A 22,009-nucleotide genomic window follows, 5' to 3' on the forward strand; every position below is an offset into this window, starting at 1 on the left:
TAAATGTTCAAAGCAGTTGAAGTACCCTGTGATTTAATGAAGGATTACATGCCCAGGTACTGCGATTTAAATATTAACATTACTCATTCCATAAGTAGTTAATAATCTGATTAGCAAACTTTAACAAACACCGCCTTCCACTGAAGTTGGCAGAACATCTAACAATTAAAGATTAATGTTGTCTCTCGTTGTAGCGTTTTTTTAAAATGCACTTTACACACATTTTTCCCCTCGAACTGTAAGTGCTAAATTAAAGCTACACTTAAATTTTCATAGATAAGAGATGCATGAAGCTGAGTTGCATGAAATGAACATTTTTATAATCTGGTAGAGCTGAAAACACTGTGTGATAGGAAGCATTACTTTCTGATGCTAAAAGACTTGTCAAACGTTTTTATATGAATTGAATAATAGTGACTCATAATGAGAATGATCAAAGTACGCATAATGCAGAAAAGCAACTCCATATAAAACACAAATTCGTTCTTCTTTGGCTTCGGGGAAGCAGAAGAGTACATGTTGCATTATCTCATATCAGAACCAAAGTAAACCATCCGTCCTTATGTAGAATCAGGCACAGCAAACAATTATGAATGAAGAACAGTCTGTGACACAAGAAAGAAGAGAAGCATGAGGAGCAGTTATGTCTGGCTGCAGAATGTCCAATGACTTTCTGGTACATTAAGTATTTTGGACCTGAATGACAGTTATGTAATACAGTTTTTTTTTTTTTTTAAACACAGCTTGAAACATTCAGCTTTAAAGAGAAAGGCAAACCAGCAGGAAGGTCGTGAGATGGCTGTCTGCAGAGAAATGTTGTGCCAGTCATAGGTAGAAACAAAGACTGGTAGAGTCAATGCAAAAGTAAGAAAACCCTGGTAAAAAGAAGCAATTTTACATGTCAAGTTTAATTTGTAGCAAATGAGGGATTTATTCCAGCCAACAGAATGGTGTACATATCAAACAGATTCAGTATTATGAATGAGAGTGACATGCATGCAAAATTATTTATTACAATAAGTGCAAATACTATGAATACACCCTTCCTTGAATCGTCACCTTAACGTGGTGGAGGGGTTTGAGTGCTCAAATGATCCTAGAGGCTATGTTGTCTGGGGCCTAAATGCCCCTGGTAGGGTCTCCCATGGCAAACAGGCTCTAGGTGATGGGTCAGACAAAGAATGGTTCAAGAACCCCTCATGAAGAACAAAATATCGAGGCACGTGACGTCGCCCGGTACGGCGGAGCCGGGGTCCCACCCTGGAGCCAGGCCTGGGGTCGGGACTCGTCGGAGAGCGCCTGGTGGCCGGGTTGCTCCTCGTGGGACCCGGCCTGGCCAAGCCCGAACGAGAGACGCGAGGCCATCCCCCAGTGGGCCCACCACCTGCAGGGGGAACCGTGAGGGACCGGTGCAAAGAGGATTGGGTGGCGGACGAAGGTGGAGACTTCAGCGGCCCGATCCCCGAATGCTTAGGCTGGCTCTAGGGACGTGGAATGTCACCTCGCTGGGGGGGAAGGAGCCTGAGCTGGTGCGGGAGGTCGAGAGATATCGACTAGAAATAGTCGGGCTCGCCTCCACGCACAGCGTGGGCTCTGGAACCCATCTCCTTGAGAGGGGTTGGACTCTCTTCTACTCTGGAGTGGCCCACGGGGAGAGGTGGCGGGCTGGTGTGGGTTTGCTTGTTGCCCCCCAGCTCAGCCGTCTCGTGTTGGGGTTTACCCCAGTGGATGAGAGGGTTGTATCCCTGCGCCTTCGGGTTGGGGAGAGGTCTGCGGTGCCTGTCGTGGCGGCAATCCCAGAACCCGGTGGTGGACACCGGCAGTAAGGGATGCTGTTAAGCTGAAGAATGAGTCCTATCGGCTGTAGTTGGCTTGTGGGACTCCTGAGGCGGCTGACGGGTACCGTGAGGCCAAGCGTGCTGCGGCCCGGGCTGTGGCAGAGGCAGAAGCTCGGGCCTGGGAAGAGTTCGGTGAGGCCATGGAGAAGGACTACCGGTTGGCCTCGAAGTGATTCTGGCAAACCGTCCGGCGCCTCAGGAGGGGGAAGCAGTGCTTTGCCAACACTGTTTATAGTGGGGGCAGGAGACTGCTGACCTCGACTGAGGACATTATCGGGCGGTGGAAGGAGTACTTCGAGGATCTCCTCAATCCTGCCATCACGCATTCCGTGGTGGAAACAGAGGCTGGGGACTCGGGGTTGGACTCTTTCATCACCCAGGCTGAAGTCACCGAGGTGGTTAAAAAGCTCCGCGGTGGCAAGGCTTCGGGGGTGGATGAGATCTGCCCTGAGTACCTCAAGTGTCTGGATGTTGTAGGGCTGTCATGGTTGACATGCCTCTTCAACATTGCGTGGCGGTCGGGGACAGTGCCTCTGGACTGGCAGACTGGGGTGGTGGTCCCCCTTTATAAGAAGGGGGACCGGAGGGTGTGTTCCAACTACAGGGGGATCACACTCCTCAGCCTCCCTGGTAAGGCCTACGCCAGGGTATTGGAGAGGAGAGTCCGACCGATAGTCGAACCTCGGCTTCAGGAGGAGCAGTGTGGTTTTCGTCCCAGCCGTGGAACACTGGACCAGCTCTATACCCTCTACAGGGTGCTCGAGGGTTCATGGGAGTTTGCCCAACCGGTTCACATGTGTTTTGTGGACCTGGAGAAGGCATTCGACTGTGTCCCTCGGGATGCCCTGTGGGGGGTGCTCCAGGAGTATGGAATCGGGGGCCCTTTATCAGGGGCCATCCGGTCCCTGTACGAGCGGAGCAGGAGTTTGGTCCGCATTGCCGGCACTAAGTCGGACCTGTTCCCAGTGCATGTTGGACTCCGGCAGGGCTGCCCTTTGTCGCCGGTCCTGTTCATAACTTTTATGGACAGGATTTCTAGACGCAGCCAAGGGCCGGAGGGGGTCTGGTTTGGGGACCAGTGGATTTCGTCTCTTCTTTTTGCGGATGACGTGGTCCTGCTGGCCCCCTCTAGCCAAGACCTACAGCATGCGCTGTGGCGGTTCGCAGCCGAGTGTGAAGCGGCTGGGATGAGGATCAGCTCCTCCAAGTCCGAGGCCATGGTACTCGACCGGAAAAGGGTGGCTTGTCCTCTTCAGGTTGGAGGGGAGTTCCTGCCTCAAGTGGAGGAGTTTAAGTATCTCGGGGTCTTGTTCACGAGTGAGGGAAGAATGGAGAGGGAGATCGACAGACGGATCGGTGCGGCTGCCACAGTAATGGGGGCGCTGTGCCGGTCCATTGTGGTGAAGAGAGAGCTGAGCCGAAAAGCAAAGCTCTCAATTTACTGGTCGGTCTACGTTTCTACCCTCACCTATGGCCATGAACTTTGGGTCATGACCGAAAGAACGAGATCACGGATACAAGCGGCTGAAATGAGCTTCCTCCATAGGGTGGCCGGGCACTCCCTTAGAGATAGAGTGAGGAGCTCGGCCATCCGGGAGGAGCTCGGAGTAGAGCCGCTGCTCCTCCACATCGAGAGGAGCCAGTTGAGGTGGCTCGGGCATCTATACCGGATGCCTCCTGGACGCCTTCCTCGGGAGGTGTTCCAGGCACGTCCCACCGGGAGGAGGCCCAGGGGACGGCCCAGGACACGCTGGAGGGACTATGTCTCTCGGCTGGCCTGGGAACGCCTTGGGCTCCCCCTGGAGGAGCTGGAGGAGGTGTCTGGAGAGAGGGACGTCTGGGCTTCTCTGCTGAGTCTGCTGCCCCCGCGACCCGGTCCTGGATAAGCGGAAGACGACGAACGAACGAACGAACTATGAATACACTAATGTGTAGAAGCTCTAAATTGAGTCCTAATACTTTACCATAAGAGCATTTGTGCAATTTCTGCTTTTACAAAAATAGGAAACAATCGATAGAAAAAAAGTAGAAGTATCAGGCATAAAATTACCTGTAGCAGTAGAGCAATACAGTACCTTGCAAAAGCATTCATCCCTGTTCAACGTTTTCCCCATTTTGTCATTTTACAACCACAAGCGTCAATGTATTTTATTTGGACCCACAGAAAGTAGTGAATAAATATGAAGCTGAAAGAAAAGGGAACATGGTTTTCATGTATTCTACCCCCTTCAGACCAATACGGCTAAATAAAATTCAGTGCCTTTAGAGGGAGGAAAGAGAGGAAAAGAGCATTAATCAGAAAGGCAGCCAATAGGCTGATGGTAGCTGTTGAGAAGATGCAGAGATCCGCAACTCAGGTGACAGAGCCTGTCGACAAGACCATTATTATTTGTACACTACACAAATCGGACCTATTTGGACACATGCAGAAGAAGGTCATCTGGACAGACGAGACCAAAATAGAACTTTTTGTTACACAAGAAGAATGCTATTTGTGCTGCACATCACCCTGAAGACAACATTCCACTGTGAAACATGGTGGTGGCAGATTTATTTCATGGGGATGTTTTGTCCAGGAGGGTCAGGGAAGCCGATCAGAGCTGTCGGTGGAAAACCTCTTAGAGGCTGAAAACGACTTATGGCTTGGGTGGAGGTTCACCTTCCAGCAGGACAATGACCCTAAACGTTCATTGTGAGAATCTGTGGCAAGACTTAATTGGGGTTGAAAGACGCTCTCCATTTAATCTGACTAAGCACAAGTTATTTCCCAGTCTCTAGACATGCAAAGCTGCTAGACTTGTTAACCACAGCAAATTACAATGTATTGAGCCAACTGTGCCGAATACAAACACACCACAATTCAAACTTTCATTTGTGAAGACTTTTGAAATCTATGTATCATTTTCCTTCCACTTCACAATAATTTGCCGATTTCTGTTGCCCCATCATATAAAATTCCAATAGAAATCCAACGAGGCTTTATAGTTCTCAAGTGACGAAGTGGGAAAAAGTTCAAAGGGTATTCAAGGCACTGTATGAGAACATCACATCTCCAAAAATCCAGCATAGACCTAACATCATGCTTCAGCTGATCATCTACTATATGCCAGGTTTTCAGCTGATAACTGTCTGTGGCACCAAAATACTCTGGGTCTCAAACTGTATTGGTTCATTGCCAAGATGTCCATCAAGACACTTGCTTCATCTTATCTCTGAGGTAATGAATCAGACGTGGATGCTCCTCAGTCACTTAAGTAGCTTGTCAAACGTAAAAGCATACCTCTGAATATGGTCCTGCACTGGGCGTAAACAGTAGGACTGATAATGGGTAAAATGATCAAAAACTTTGAACTTTTAGATTACATGAATAAACATGTATTTTAATTATTTTAGGGTTACTAAAAATGGCTAATGCAAACCAGGGGAAAGATTTAAGACTTCTGAACAGCAGTGTATTTGTGAAGCTTGAAAAACTTATTGGTTTGTATCGTTTTGCTGTAAGAACATGACAGTAAATTCGGCTGGACATAAAGTGCCTCTGGTGCTTTCCACTCATTAGTCTGAACCCTGCTGACTTGTGTGAGCATTGAAAAAAAAGTAACTCAGAATGCGTGTCAACTACTATCTTGCATATAAAGTTACTGATACAAAATCCAGATGCATGTACGCTTTGATGTACAAGATTCACCATAACTATGACATTTGAATTCTTCTTGTCAGCTCCCATCCATGGTGTCTATACATGCAGCCTTTGAAACTGACGTACAGAAGAATCCACTGACGTCTGCGTCTCTTCGCTCTCCATATACTTGAGTTTCATTATACACTCAGATCCCACTTTATTTCTCTGAGTGACAGATTGAGTTCAGTGGCAGCCTCAGCAGGAACCTGACTTACATGGGCAGCAAAGCAGGGAACCCTGACACCACTCAGACTCTATGAATGAGAGTTCCCTGGAGACCTCCTCATGTATGTGAGCGATCACATCATCTGTCATTTTTGTACATAAATGTCCTTCCTCTATTGATATGGGTGTGTATGTGCAAATAAATATGCCTCTAAGGGGACTGAGGATAAAAAACACTGAACAGAAATTAGGCTTCTCGCAGGGATTATAAGAAAGACAGTGATTTTATATTCCAAAGGACAAAATGCACACAGCAGTATGACTTAGATTTTTCCCTTTTTACCACAAATCAAACTGACAAATGACCTTAGTTACAAATCTACACTTGAAGCTCGTCACTTCAGGCTAGTACAAAGGAACAATGAGCTTTCTACTTCAGGTCAGCGGAGACCATCTATTGTCTCCAGGGCTCCTACAGTATTTTATTCAAAATTCCCAGTTTCCCAGACTCAAAATTGTTGATTTTTTTATCATTTGACATTGAGACATCTTGAAAGGAGTCAAAACGAATCACTGTAGAACATGCTTGCTTGGGCTTTATTGTCTGTGTGCCTCAGTCACCATTAAAACTCATACTCTATAAAGAAGATTAATTTGAGGGAAACAGTAGCTTCTCCTGCTACGTTTAGGCAACAAATTCGAAAGTTTAGTTCTCTTCAAGACAAATTGGTTTTGCTATGGCTGAATTGAGCATGGGAGCCTTGTATAGGTGTGAAGCTAGCATCTCCATTGAAGCTTTTCTTGTAGTTTAAGTAAATTACAATTTTACATTAATTTTATTTAGTGAGGACTACATTTGGTCATCTATAGTTTGTCATCTAAATTATTTGGATTTCTTTTTTCTGGAAAGGAAACAACTTGGTGCGACCTACATCCTAGAGCATTTTACCCTCAAAATTCAGCATCACCGCTACACATGCAGTGCACATGCAGCAGCAACACGTGGAGCATATAGTTACAAAACAAAGCCAGGAGTCGGGAGATGTGTGCAGCGGGTACATCTGCACATTTATATCTGTATTTATGACATTCATGTGTCGTTGATTTTCAGAAAGATTTGTATTCACGTGTTTGTTTTTAGAGATCTACTAAATATGTACAGGTCGAACCCTGACTGGAATATTCTACACTGATTACAGTCTTTCAAACACAGTTTGTAGTTTATGAAATGAGTCATCATAGTTTTCCCAAAAATATTACTTACCTCTTTGTCTTGTTTTTTGTGGACCAGATTTAATTTATTCTGTCAATTTGCAAGCTTAATATTCAAAAACTGTTTCACACTGCATTTATAGAAAGCTGCAAAGTACAGAAATTTGGCATAAATTAGATTCAGTTTTATCCAAAAACATGTCAACATACAGCATAAAGCGCCTGAAGACCACTTTAATCCCTTGACTCACTAATCACGGTACCTGCAAAGTTGTAGAAACACTGATGACTTACCTGCTAATGATGTGGGTAAATTAAAAGACAGACATCATGGTAACCATACACATATGGTATACCATGCAGCAATTTATGTTTATATTAATTTGTTTCTCTTTTAGTGAATTTAACAGAAATATTTATTACTTACGGGCTATTGGCCCCACCACCAGAGCGAAACTGGACATATGGAGCAAGCTGTAGGAGGAGCTTCACAGCTTCTGGCCACTCCCCCTCATTGGAGCGAAACTCACAGGAGGCAGAGTCACACTCTTCAAAACTGAACTGGTAGTAACTGTTGGAGTCTGAAAATACCACCCGCTGGTCCACTGAAAATAAATAAACACAAACAGAAAAATTCACAAACAGCAGATGGAAAAGTGAGAAACTTCACTTGCCTTCAAAATGATAAATTGTATGTGTTGGGTGGTAATTAGGGTATAATCAGCATATTCAAAAATATCAAAAGTATTGCTTTCAACACTGTCACAAACAATTGTCGTAAATTTGAGGTCAGTCGTTCCAATAAAGATTCAAGTGTTATGCTTGCTTTCGTGTGTGAAGAATGTACTTCCTATAAAATCATGCCTGAAAAATTTTTTTTACATGAGCCTGTCTTGGTATGCAGCAGAGGCAGAAGGACAAACAGGATAAAGAAAAAAGGAAAAGATGCAGAAAAATCTGCAATACAAGGATATAAGGACAATAAAAGCATGCTTCTTTCTCTGTGCTCGCCATGCTCATCTTGGCTGTAGCTAGAAAGATTGCATGGTGCTAAGGAAGAAAAGGACTCAGCTTGGGCTAAAATGCTGCAGGAAAAGGATTTAAGCGAGGCAGACAATAAAAAGAAGCCTAAATTGCATTGGCTGTGGGTAAAATAAAATGGAAAAAAAAGTAGGGCCGACTGGATGTTATCGGGTTCTCTGAGTCTTAGAGATAACAGACATTAAACATAACCTTCTACAAGCACATCTTCACATTGAATGTTCAGCTAGAAAGTTCACAGCCTGCTACATCCCCTGCTCAGACCTGATGAGGTCAACATTCAGCAAGGCTGATTTTTAACAAAAACAAAAGGATGTTAGGAATATATTAGAAATCCTTAAAATACCCAGAATTGCATACAGTTGTTATTTAGCATTAAAAGCCTGTCAAGGCTATACCATTAAACCCAGTAGTTTTTATTTAAATATGGGGTTGCACAGTATTAAAAATGGCTATTAGTGAATCCCAAGCAGACAAGTTAATTAGATATTTTTTGCTATTAGCTTTTCACCTGAACAGCTTTCATCAAGAAGTAATTTACTCATTAATATACACCAAAGCAAATTACAAGCCAAAGGTCTATTGGGAACACACAAGCATGAGCAAAGCTAAATTATGCACAGACAGTAATATGTTTTCTTCTGTGATGGACTGGTGACCTGTCCCCCACCTCTGGATGGATGAATGGATGAGTTGGTGGCATTGTTGCCTTGCAGCGAGGCGGTCTGGGTTAGCATCTTTCTGCATGAAGTTTGCATGCAGGTATAAACAATGGATGGATGTAAAAGGTGCTTTTAAATTAGAAATACACTAGTAGTGTATAAAAAAATAAAGTGTATGTAATTTGAAGTCCAGTGTAACTTTATCAGTCAACACATACTTTTTGATGATTTAAATCCAGACAAATGAATGTAACATCTGAATATATGTTTTATTTAACAGTATAAAACAGAAAGCTTTAGTTCCCAATACCGTGAAAAGCAAAATCCCATTTTTAAACCATGGATCTATGCTCCAGACCGATGAACTCTGTAAAACATTGGAAGATGGGGCTTTGATATTTGGTGCCATAAGTCCCAGGTTGAATGTGAAAGATCTACACTAAATTGAAGCTCATGTGCTGACCAGGTGAATGAGGCAGCAAATGAGGCTTTCTTTTCTGCTGAAAATAACCGAATTAAGCACTTGTATCTGTAGAGATGTGCTGATGTTGCTGGTAGGTGGCTATAAATTTGGAAGCAGTTTCAGCTCTGTGTGTGTGTGTGTGTGTGTGTGTGTGTGTGTGTGTGTGTGTGTGTGTGTGTGTTACCAGACAGCAGGACTCCCAGCTCCAGCAGCACCTGCCAGACACGCACAGCAGCAGTCCGGCAGCGCACGTACATGCACTGCTCACACAGCCACTGTACCAGCTCCACTCCCACATAACTACGCCTGTTAAAAACACATGAACATATGAACATTTGAGCTCACAAGTATGACCATATAATGTCATGATGCACACACAATTCTTTGCAAGAAAACTCTTTTTTTAATCAATACCCATTGATTATTTATTAGCTCTTCGTAAGAGTTTTCTTCAGAAACAGTAAATGCTTTCCCTCTCCCTCCCTATGAAGATAAACTCTCTGTGTGTCTGTGTAGGTGTACAGGTCCTTCTCAAAATATTAGCATATTGTGATAAAGTTCATTATTTTCCATAATGTCATGATGAAAATTTAACATTCATATATTTTAGATTCATTGCACACTAACTGAAATATTTCAGGTCTTTTATTGTCTTAATATGGATGATTTTGGCATACAGCTCATGAAAACTCAAAATTCCTATCTCACAAAATTAGCATATTTCATCCGACCAATAAGAGAAAAGTGTTTTTAACACAAAAAACGTCAACCTTCAAATAATCATGTACAGTTATGCACTCAATACTTGGTCGGGAATCCTTTGGCAGAAATGACTGCTTCAATGCGGCGTGGCATGGAGGCCATCAGCCTGTGGCACTGCTGAGGTCTTATGGAGGCCCAGGATGCTTCGATAGCGGCCTTTAGCTCATCCAGAGTGTTGGGTCTTGAGTCTCTCAACATTCTCTTCACAATATCCCACAGATTCTCTATGGGGTTCAGGTCAGAAGAGTTGGCAGGCCAATTGAGCACATTGATACCATGGTCAGTAAACCATTTACCAGTGGTTTTGGCACTGTGAGCAGATGCCAGGTCGTGCTGAAAAATGAAATCTTCATCTCCATAAAGCTTTTCAGCAGATGGAAGCATGAAGTGCTCCAAAATCTCCTGATAGCTAGCTGCATTGACCCTGCCCTTGATAAAACACAGTGGACCAACACCAGCAGCTGACACGGCACCCCAGACCATCACTGACTGTGGGTACTTGACACTGGACTTCTGGCATTTTGGCATTTCCTTCTCCCCAGTCTTCCTCCGGACTCTGGCACCTTGATTTCCGAATGACATGCAGAATTTGCTTTCATCCGAAAAAAGTACTTTGGACCACTGAGCAACAGTCCAGTGCTGCTTCTCTGTAGCCCGGGTCTGGGGAATGCGGCACCAGTAGCCCATTTCCTGCACACGCCTGTGCACGGTGGCTCTGGATGTTTCTACTCCAGACTCAGTCCACTGCTTCCGCAGATCCCCCAAGGTCTGGAATCGGCCCTTCTCCACAATCTTCCTCAGGGTCCGGTCACCTCTTCTCGTTGTGCAGCGTTTTCTGCCACACTTTTTCCTTCCCACAGACTTCCCACTGAGGTGCCTTGATACAGCACTCTGGGAACAGCCTATTCGTTCAGAAATTTCTTTCTGTGTCTTAACCTCTTGCTTGAGGGTGTCAATAGTGGCCTTCTGGACAGCAGTCAGGTCGGCAGTCTTACCCATGATTGGGGTTTTGAGTGATGAACCAGGCTGGGAGTTTTAAAGGCCTCAGGAATCTTTTGCAGGTGTTTAGAGTTAACTCGTTGATTCAGATGATTAGGTTCATAGCTCGTTTAGAGACCCTTTTAATGATATGCTAATTTTGTGAGATAGGAATTTTAGGTTTTCATGAGCTGTATGCCAAAATCATCCGTATTAAGACAATAAAAGACCTGAAATATTTCAGTTAGTGTGCAATGAATCTAAAATATATGAATGTTAAATTTTCATCATTACATTATGGAAAATAATGAACTTTATCACAATATGCTAATATTTTGAGAAGGACCTGTATTTACAGTGCCAATATCAATCCAGTGATCATTTGTTTCGTTTTCAAGGATCTGGGTGCTCTGTAGGCACGTGTAATTCCAGAAACTGAATGCATTCACCAATCATTTAAGCTTCAAATCCACATTCCTCTTTGTTTATTGTCCTTCATGAACTACCCGACCAACCAATTAAAATGGGGCTCTCCAGATACTGGTGAGCAAGTATAAATGCTTCACTGAACTCACTGATTCAGCTCAACACAAGCGGACAGAGACAAGCGTACCGTATGATTCTGGCCAGGTGTATCTTGTCTTTGGCTGGGTACGGTCCATGGGAGAGGAAGGCATTTCTCACAGATCGACCAGCACATGGAAAACTCTGGGAGCAAGACTGAAACAAACACATAAAATTAGCAAGCACATTTCCTTTAAACAAACTGAGTACAAAACATTGTAAAAATAAAACAGCAACAGCATTTGTTAAACCTCAAATTACTTACAGATGGATATTAGAATGGAGGAAGCTAATGTGGTTACATGCTGTTGTCATTGACCAGCTCACAAGGACAGCTCGATTTCTTTCCCCCTGAGGAATCAAGCATTGACTGTGTCTACAAACTCTGCAACAGTCCCGCTGTCGATGCCATCATAAACACATCTGCATTTCAATTAAAGTGTTTACGTGGCTACTGGTTCTGTTCTGCTCATCAGATGCTTTCTATGAAACCATCACACATGATGTTAGCTGGTTTGCACGTATAAAATCAATAGGTTGTACATGTATTAGCTTGTATGTCCAATAATAGGTTGTCGCTCCCCCTTCTGCTGTCAAAGCTGTCCTGGAATGTTATGGACCTCCATTAGACCCCTGAAGGTGGGCTCTAGCACCAAAAGGTTAGCAGTAGGTCCTATAAGTCCTCTAAGTTTGGATTTCAGGCGTCCGTGAATCAGACTTGTTTGTCCAGCACATCCCACAGACTGCTCAATGGGAATGAGATCTAAGGAAGTTGGATGCCAAGTCAATTACGCAGAAATGATTGTTGTGTACTTTAAACCACTCCTGAACAAGTTTTGCTTTGGTGCAGGGTGCAATATTGTGCTGAAAGAAGCCACAGGCATCGAGTAATAGTTTACGTGAAAGGGTCTGCATCAAAGCTGAGGTTAGTAGCCCATGTAAGGTAGCGTCCACATGGGCGGCAGAAACCAAGTTTTCCCAGCTGAAAATTCTTGGTTACTCTGGCGGTGGACAAGGGTTACCTTGGGTAACCCTTACTGGTCCACAGCACCATCCGCAACAAACTGCAACGCACTATGTTTAGCGACTCTTTTCAGTCAGAATGACCAAGCAGACCACTTGGCCCACCACTATGCATTAATGAGCAGGTTACTGGTTCACAAATATTATTCCCTTGTACCGCTTTTGATAGAAAGTCACTACTGCATCAGGGGTTTCCATTCTGACGAGACACAGGGACTATTGTATCTGAAGCTCACTAATCGACATGATGAAAAATTAATCACAAGAAAAGAAAGTTCCAGTATAGGGCAAGAAAGCACTCTCTCTGGCACCCTGTTCCTGCACACTGCCAGTCACCTGGCTGAAAAAAGGCTTCCACTATTTTACCTTATATTTGAAAATACATCTTTGTGAAAAACATGGACATTCATGATTGGGTACCAATGAAGCACCATACATTACCCTGATTAAGATTACACAGTTGTACAACTGCATTTGAAAAGCTATGAGCAGCATGTTTAAGAGCAGGCCTTACATGACCAAAAAGCCTGACTAATATGAGTCTTTTGGGTGGTGCATGGTGGTGGTGTTCTTGTTATAGCTGTCTGCATCAGTGAAGCTGTCATAGAAGGCACACCTGGTGCATTCTGAAAATGGTGTCTCCACATTCCTGTTAGATCTCATGGTGTTTGCTTTTGTTGCAAGTTTGATTATAAAAAAAGTATATGAGCATAGTAACATTTTGCTCGTTCTAAATACTACGGGATATGCATGTTTTTGTCTATGCACTGTATGATCTCAGGGTATTTGTAGTTTTTGTAATGATTTTTTTAGTCATTTTTTGATCTGACCCTTTCGTAGATACTCTCACAGTGTACGATATAAGTTTCAGATCAGTAAACGCACTGAAAAGAAAGTGGGTAAAATGTAATTGCAGGGCAGAATGTAGTGCCATCTATCCACAGAAGGCAGGTAGTTGATATCTCACCTTTTTCTTCTACGTGTGTAGAAGAAACTAGGATGTCAACGAAAAATGCAAAATATCTCCCTTGGAGCCAGTGTTTGTTTTTTCTTCTCCAAACTCCCTTAGAAACCTGGTGGTGAGGACTCAGTGTGACATTATCAATGCGTTTCAGTCAACAATCAACGGTTTGGCCAGAATTGCAAAAGCACTTCTTAAATTACAAATATCACCCCAACTAATCTGCATAATTGGTTCAAAAGTCACATTCAGTGACTTAATTGGATTCCCCATCCTTTACCCAGACTAACGTCCTGTAACAGAAACTTGGGAAATTGAAAATCTCTCACAAAAAGATCCGTTTGATGTACCTAACAGTAAACATCTTGTTGTGTGGGTGGTGGGAATTTTGAGCAAATTTAATGTTCACATAATTTTCAAACATAAAGTTTTAAAAATGTTATTATTAGACAAACGTGTTCTTCATATTCTTCCCCTTTAGATTAAACCTTCAGAGATGAAGGAAATTATTTTACATTAAATATCTAAGCTCTCAGACCTTTTGCATAGTGAACTGCTTAAACTGTTTTTTCCAAAGCCACGGTACAGTAAATCATAATAAAATGAGGTCTGTGTGCATGTAGGAGGTGAAACTAATTTGGACAAAGCTCTAGGTAATATCCCCACTGATGTCAACTGTGTATGAATAAACACTATGGTGCTTCTAAGCAAAAACGAAAAAGGGATGATGTCATGTATGTATGGTTGTGTGCCTCCTCGTTACCTTGTGTACTGCAGATCCAGAGCTCGGTCCAGGGATAGTGTCAGGTGATTGCTGTTGAAACAAAACACAAACCATAAGAGCCAACTCACACAACATATAACACACACACACACACCCACACTAAACAAACACAAGTCTAAGAAGAGAAGGACTGGTTTTATTATTCTGGAAACATTAGTCAGGCTTGTTTGAACTCAGAGCAGAGGTAGGTACAGCAGTAATGCTTTTATACACACCTGTTAAACAAAATGTGATCATATCATCTAAAGGTATCGTCAGGGAACATTACAGATCAAATTCACCAAAATCAAAACCAAACAAGCCCAGAAACCTACACTTATCAATTAATTCACCATCAACAAAAAGCAACCGCCAGTGTAATGATCACGTTTTACAGGAAACCCACAATAATTATTCTCACATTTAATTCCACCAGCCTTGCTCCAGGTGTATCCACCTACTACTACTTCCCCTATCAGGAAATAAACCCTTAATCTTTATGGATCATTGCGGTGCCACAGCAGGAAGATGAGTATAGACAGGGTGCGGAAAGACTGGTTATAAACCAGATAATCAATGAGCAGACATGTTAGGTAAATAAAAGAGGAAATGACTCTACATGAAACCTTTTTTCAGCACTGAAAGACTAGTGTAACACTGTAATAACCTGATATTTGAAATTCTAAAGTTAAATCAAATCTGTTTTTAACAGGTGTGATGATGTTGATGTAGTTTGAAAAACAAAAAAAGAACAAGGAATAATTTTGATGCATTTCTTTTGTATATGTACAATATAATCATCTGTTCGTGATGCTATTTACTGCAATAAAACTTAAAATGTAGATGTACCTATAAGGAAACATAAAACAGGAAAAAACAACAAAATGAAATCCTGGTGAAAAATGTATCATCCTATAATTTAATATAGCTTGGCCAAAAAAACAACAACACAAAAACACAAAAAGCGGTGATTTAAGAAATGAAACCTTTGTCACTTTAACTTTACCCTTCCTGTTTGACAGAGTGCCTTCCCCAGTGGTTCAGGTTGTACTGGTTTACTTTATCAAGCGACAGCAAAGGTGTTTGAACAATCAAGTGAAACAGACTGATATCACGTTGAGAAATCTCCATAAACAGTTAGGAGCACTACTGTAAACCAAACAGAGACTAGTTGCATATTAACAATCTTCATTCCAACAGGCATTAATCACCACTAGTGCCATAAAGGGATTCCCATCCTGTATTGTAGGTCAAGTACTATGTTTGCTTCTTATCTAAAGCTAAATCATACAGGGACAGGGTAATCAGGTGCATTCATTAGCATTCTGATGCCCCTCAGGTGTGCATCAAAGTGTCATTTTGAGATAGCTGATAAAAGCATAAAAACACTAAACTATAACTGAGTTTTAGCATAGTTTAGAATAGTGAAATGTTTTATTGTTTTGTGGAACATTGTATAAGTGTTAAATTTGTAAGAAAGCCCAGTGTTTACACCAAAGTGAGCCTCTGTAACAAAATTATTTTTTTTTACTTTTTTTTTACCAATACTGAATATCAGCAAGAAGCTTCATAAAGACTTACTTCTAGATAACGTGGACATTTGATGGCATTTTTTAAACTAATGTTCTGACCAATCAGAAGATGAGATGTGTGTTAGCATTTCCATGAGGGAGGGAAACTATATTCAGTCTAATTCTACATCAACAGTGAAATCTAAAAACTGCTCTGCAAAATGTAGCATTTTTTAATAAAAGGTACCAGTATCAAATTCCTATGTGCAATTATTGCACCCAACTTTACAAAAAGGTGTGACTTGCTTGGCGCTGGTAAGGTTATGTGTAATATTAACCTTTCCCAAAACCCTTCTGAGGAATATTATTTTCTGAGAACTTTGAACATACCACGGCTGTTTTAGAGGAGAAACTTCAACTGAGCGTGGCTTATTGCGGCAACATTAAATGATTACAGTCTTCAGAATCAAAAGGAGTTGCCCAAACTTTCAGGTCAAGTTTGTGAACAGTGAGAGACAGCCTGAATACCCAGAGAGAACCCAAGCATACACCAGGACCTTCGAGTAAGTAAAAAAGACATACTAGCAGTTTAATTAATCGAGCTATCTGCTCAAATAGCAAACCTGCGGAGATGCCACCCGTAGCTTACCAAGTATGGGTCTCCTGTCACTCCTACAGGACGTGCTCCTTTAGTGTCTACACCATAATCATGTTTTTCTTGACCAAAAAGATTTCCAAACAGACAAAGCATTTTTGCAGGGGGAGGGTAAACTATGATACTCTATGCATGCAGCTGCTGAAAACTCCACTCACTCCGGTATTTCTCTGGTACCACATTAAAACAGATTTTAGCAGTACCAATAGGATGAATAAATGTAATAGTCTGCAAAGTCATTGTTTAAATTCTTGGAATACCTTGATTCTGAAAACCGGCTCAGGCCACCTAACAGGGAAGATGGCTTGCTAAAATTTACCAAAACATTGTAAAACTGCAATTCCATTGTCAATTATTATTGCCAAATAACATAAAATTGAGCGTTTTGACTCTCTGTAAATACCTTGTCAGGATAAAAAGATAAAATAAAGTACAATTGTGAATTAAAAACCTGCTCACTACCCGCTTCAAACTTGACAAGTAACATAGTGTATCCAGTACCTTTAAACTTTATAAATGTCCCAATATGACAGAGCATCAAAATCAAACCATTTTGTCCACTTATCCACTCTTGAAGAAAATGTTGCCTACAAGTAAAAATATGAGCATGAACCACATATAATATACAGTTGCAAAATGCTGAGAAATGTAGAATATTATCATATGTGGCTGAAGCAAGGAGTCAAAACGGGTATGTGCATGTTGCACTCTGAGGTAATGTCACCTAGACAAACAAAACCCGTAAGCTGTAAGCGCATTAGGATGATAATCACATTTCCAGTTGAGTTTGTTGGACTGAGACTGAGATAAGCAGCTCCGGCAGTAAGAGTAACAGGTTTGTGAGCTGAGTCAGTGAAACATGATGGGGTTATGGTTGGAGTCTCTCCTAGTAATTTATGCTGCCCTTTTACTGTTAATACACATCGACTAAGAGATGACAATGACAAACAGATGCAGGTAGATTAAATTTACAAAGAAAAAGCACCTCAATGGACATGAATGATCAATATAGGTAAATAAATAAAAAGAAGCTAAAAAGCGGGGGGGGCTGAAAGAAGGCCAAACAGCTAAAATAAGTGGATATGTGTATGACAGATGGGAAGAGGAGAGATGAGAGGCAGAAAGATCATTGTAATTATTAAGGGAGAGTGAGAAAGACAAAGATGGAGAGGGCGAGAGTTGTTCAGCAGAGGATTTGAGTTGCAGGGAAATGAGACGGAGAGATGATTAGAGGGATGTAGATCAGTCTGGGTGATCCTCATTACAGCAATGACACTATCTGGGAAGTCCCATGCTCCCACACACATCTGTGTTTTACTATCTTTATGAGGACTTTTCGGTTACTTCCATTGACTTCCATTCAGTTTCCTTGATTTTTAGTGCCTAACCCTGAACCTAACACTAACCCTCACCCTAACCAGTTTATACCTAACCCTAATCCTAACCCTAACAATAACTCAATTCATACCCTAGTCCTAAACCTAACCCCTGTCCCAAGAACGGAATTTGAAAAAGTGAGGACCAGGAAAATGTCCTCACTTTGCGATAAAAATACGAAAAATGGTTCTCACTCAGCAACAAGTACAAGAACACACACACACATCTTATTATAGTGGCTCACAGCTCCGCTTTTAATTGTGCCACAGTTTAGGGAAATCCAAGATTGTTGTTTACTTTGTCACCAAGTATTGGACAAACTATCAGTGCAGATTTCAGCACAACTAAAAAAAATCTTTATCCGAATGAAAGTCATCCCTAAATAACCAAATTTGGCTCAATGAAAAACTCTACATTATACATACTGTATGTTTGTACAATGCATAAAAAAGGTATATACTATACATTATCAGCCGTGCAAGTGCAGTGGCTTGATCACTTTAAGTCTGGCAGCCAGAAAGCACCCCAGGAAGTCTTTAACTAACCGATAGGCTGTATCAGACTGCATGTGTTATTGATTCAGCACTTTGCAAAACAAAGTGTTAGGTGCACTTCCAAAAAACACACAGCTAAGTCAGGCATTTTCTGTCAAAATGTAATCCTGTTTTGCAACTACAGTTCTGCTCTTAGTAAAATATTTGCCAACCTATCCATGAATTGCAGCTCTTCTTCTCTCTGTCATAGTCTAGACAAAAGTTTAGTACAGTGGATCCTTCTCACTCTCTTGTTTCTGCTTTCATTTTCACAAAGAACACCTAATAATTTAACTGATCATTGCATTGCCATCAGCATCTTAGGGTGCAGGTCTTGGCTCAATGATGCATGTTGGGACTAAAGGTTGACACATGTAAACAGGACCTCATAGCAATAGCACAGGACTTACATCACATAGATGGCCGAGTGTGCGTTGCTTGCCTGGAGAAACACATGGTGCCAGGATCCACCATCATAAAAAAGCCAAGCTGGAAGACAGTGCAACGGTTTGGGCAATGTTCTACAGGAAAACCTTAGATCCTGGCATCCATGTGGACATTACCTCAACACCTACCTAAGCATTGTAGCAAACCATTCATGCCATTTAATAGAAACGGTATTCCCTGTTGGATGTGGTCTCTTTTAGGAGGATAAGGCACTGTTGATGCAACTAGGGCAAATATGTTCGAGGAAATGACCTGGCCTCCCCAGATCCCAATCCAATCAAGCATCCATGGGATGTTTAGGGAAAAAAGGTCTGATCCACGGAGAACCCGACACACAGTACCTGTTCTAGGCTCCAGTGGAGTCCATGCCTTGACGGGTGAAGACCGTTTTGGCAGAAGGTAGTCATAATTCTATGCCTTAAAGGTGTATGCATCGGTGTATAAATGGGGATAATCTTATTTCCTTCTTTTTCCTTTTGAGGTTTCAAAATATCAAGGAACCTGAAGCACCTTTGTTTTTTTTTAATTGGAATCAAAAAGTCAGATCCAGATCTAGACAACTCGTTAGTATTTAACTAGTTTCATATCTAAAAGAGGAGTGATAAGCGATCTCCCAAATTTTTTCCCCAAAGCACTGATCAGCTAAAGTGTACAAACTGATCTGGCAAACAAGTACACCTGAAGACAACAACAAAAAGATGATTTTTATCAAATAACACCAAGACCATGTTCAGAAGAAAGATTCATTGTGAAGATAATTATATTATGAAGCCAGCTAACAATGAAAGTGTAAGACTGAAGTTCTATTTCATCCTCAATGACTGCCAGAGGCGGTACTTCAAGTACTGAATGATCATTCTTGACCGGTCGAGAATTAATAACAAAGTCACCTGTGACCTACTAATGATCCACATGAGTCTATATAGTCACGATACCGGAAGTTTAGTCTCCTTTCTTCTCGCACGCAGGTTGATTGAGTACAGGTGTTGGCTTGTACTCTTCGTTTCCTCGTTACTCTTGCTGCTGGCAGCTTCGTGACCAATTGTGGTCAGAGCTGTGGGTGGATCTCGCCCTCCAAAGGCTGCACAAGTTGCTTTTTGTTCCAGATCGGTTGACATCAGAGTCTGGTAAGCCTTATTGCTTATAAGTTTGTTTGTTTTGATTGACTCACAGGTTGCGTTTTTTGCTTGCGCCGAGTCCTTTTTTTGCCTCTGTGTTGTATAGAATTGCACCGCTCAAGGTGGCAGCAGGTTGGAGTAGCCCTGTTACTTTTGATTCTGATTTATTCTTTTTTTTCGGAACTATTCCTCTTGTGGTGGATACAGTTGATTTTTTTTTTGGACAACTGTCCTCTCCGGTGTCGGATGCTGTGCAGCTTGGAGGATTTTCCTAATACTTTCTATTTTTGGACATTTGTTATGATGCATTGCCATGGCAACGGGGTTGTTTCTTACAACCGGGAGCAGCTGATTAATATCTCAAAAGCTTAAATAATACTTAAACTACAACCTCAAATCCCTGATGAGTTGAAAAGGAGACGCCGTGGATGCAGAGCAAGAGCAAAGAGAAGAGAGAGGAGGAAGTTCAAACCATCTCTTCCGTCAATTATGATGAGCGATGTGAGATCGTTGGGAAACAAGTTGGATGAACTCCAAGCCCTACAAAGGACCCAGCCAGAGTACCGGGCATGTAGTATCATGTGTTTTACTGAGACATGGCTGCAGGATCATATCCCAGACTCCAGCGTCTCTCTGCCGGGCTTTTTAACCATACGAGCAGAAAGAGACTTAAAGCCGAGCGGCAAATGTAAAGGAGGTGGACTTGCAGTACTTGTGAACAACAGATGGTGTAATCCAGGACATGTAACTGTGAAGTGTCGTCTCTGCAGTCCAGATATTGAACTGTTGGCAGTAAGTTTTTGTCCATATTATTTACCCAGAGAGTTCACCAGTGTTATTTTGGCAACAGTTTATGTTCCACCTTCCGCTGTTGCTGACACTGCATGTGATGCCATCAGTTCAGTTGTTGCTAAGCTACAGACGCAAAACCCCAATGCTTTTGTGGCAATTTCTGGTGATTTTAACCACGCTTCAGTCTCTGCTACACTTCCAACGTTTCAACAGTTTGTCAGCTGCTCTACCAGAGAAAACAAAATGTTGGATTTGTTTTATGCAAATGTCAAGGACTCATACATCTCTACAGCAAGACCTCCTCTAGACAAATCAGATCACAATCTTGTTTTTCTCTGCTCGAAATATAAGCCCCTTGTTCAGAGGCAACCTGTCATAAAGAGGACTGTGAGAAAATGGTCAGAGGAAGCTGAAGAAGCTCTTCAAGGTTGCTTTGAGGCTACAGACTGGGAACACATTCTTCAATATGTTCAGTTCAGAAACAAGCTCAGCATCCTCCTCTCCTGCTCACAGCCAAACAGACATCACACCCTCCTTTGACCCACAGCTGTCCAGTAACACCTCAAATGTTTTATCTTCCACCTCAGCCCTAGACCCTTCTGCTTCTACATGTTTACCTTCAACCATGTCAGAAGATGCTGATGCTCCCTTTGCTTCCCCCTTCCACCTGTGTGTCTCAAGAAGTCAAGTGAAGATGCAACTGGAGAGACTGAACCAGAATAAGGCTGCAGGTCCAGATCGTGTCAGCCCTAGAGTCCTGAAGGCCTGTGCAGAGAAGCTCTCTGTGGGATTCTGCAGCACCTCTTCAACCTTAGCCTGGCCCAGAAGAAGGTTCCAGTGTTGTGGAAGACCTCCTGTCTTGTTCCGGTACCAAAGTAAACTCACCCATCAGTCCTCAATGACTGATGACCTGTTGCCCTGACATCCCATATCATGAAGATCCTAGAGAGACTCCTGTTGGCCCACCTGACTAAGCAAACAATAAACTATCAGGACCCCCTTCAGTTTGCTTATGGCTGTGGAGTTGGAGTTGAAGATGCCATCATACACCTGCTTCAACAAACCCACAGTCATCTGGACAAAGCCAGTAGCACTGTGAGGATCATGTTCTTTGATTTCTCCAGTGCATTTAATACAATCCAACCTGATTTGCTTTGTCAGAAACTCCAGAAGACTCAGGTGGAGGCCTCAACAATCTCCTGGATCAAAGACTACCCGACAAACAGACCACAGTTTGTGAGACTGAAGGGTTGTGAGTCTAACCAGGTAGTCAGCAGCACAGGAGCACCACAGGGGACTGTACTCTCACCATTCCTTTTCACTCTGTACACCTCAGACTTCCAGTACAAGACAGACCTCTGTCATCTGCAGAAATACTCGGATGATTCTGCAGTTGTTGGGTGGATCAGAGATGGACAAGAAGATGAGTACAGGAAGGTGTTGGACCGCTTTGTGGCATGGT

At 42.4% G+C, this 22,009-nt stretch overlaps 1 protein-coding gene across 1 annotated transcript in view; it reads right to left on the bottom strand.

Moving 5' to 3' along the window:
• rapgef5a (Rap guanine nucleotide exchange factor (GEF) 5a) overlaps positions 1 to 22,009 on the bottom strand; it is a 62,830-nt gene that overhangs the window by 30,929 nt on the left and 9,892 nt on the right. The window contains exons 2-5 of the mRNA XM_047384163.1: positions 14,115 to 14,165; positions 11,417 to 11,523; positions 9,248 to 9,369; positions 7,325 to 7,502 (exon numbers count right to left, since the gene is read on the bottom strand). Coding sequence (XP_047240119.1) covers positions 7,325 to 7,502; positions 9,248 to 9,369; positions 11,417 to 11,523; positions 14,115 to 14,165 — 458 coding nt within the window. The remainder of the gene's footprint in view (positions 1 to 7,324; positions 7,503 to 9,247; positions 9,370 to 11,416; positions 11,524 to 14,114; positions 14,166 to 22,009) is intronic.

Source organism: Girardinichthys multiradiatus, chromosome 13, assembly GCF_021462225.1.
Source record: "Girardinichthys multiradiatus isolate DD_20200921_A chromosome 13, DD_fGirMul_XY1, whole genome shotgun sequence".
NCBI classification, from domain to species: domain Eukaryota; kingdom Metazoa; phylum Chordata; class Actinopteri; order Cyprinodontiformes; family Goodeidae; genus Girardinichthys; species Girardinichthys multiradiatus.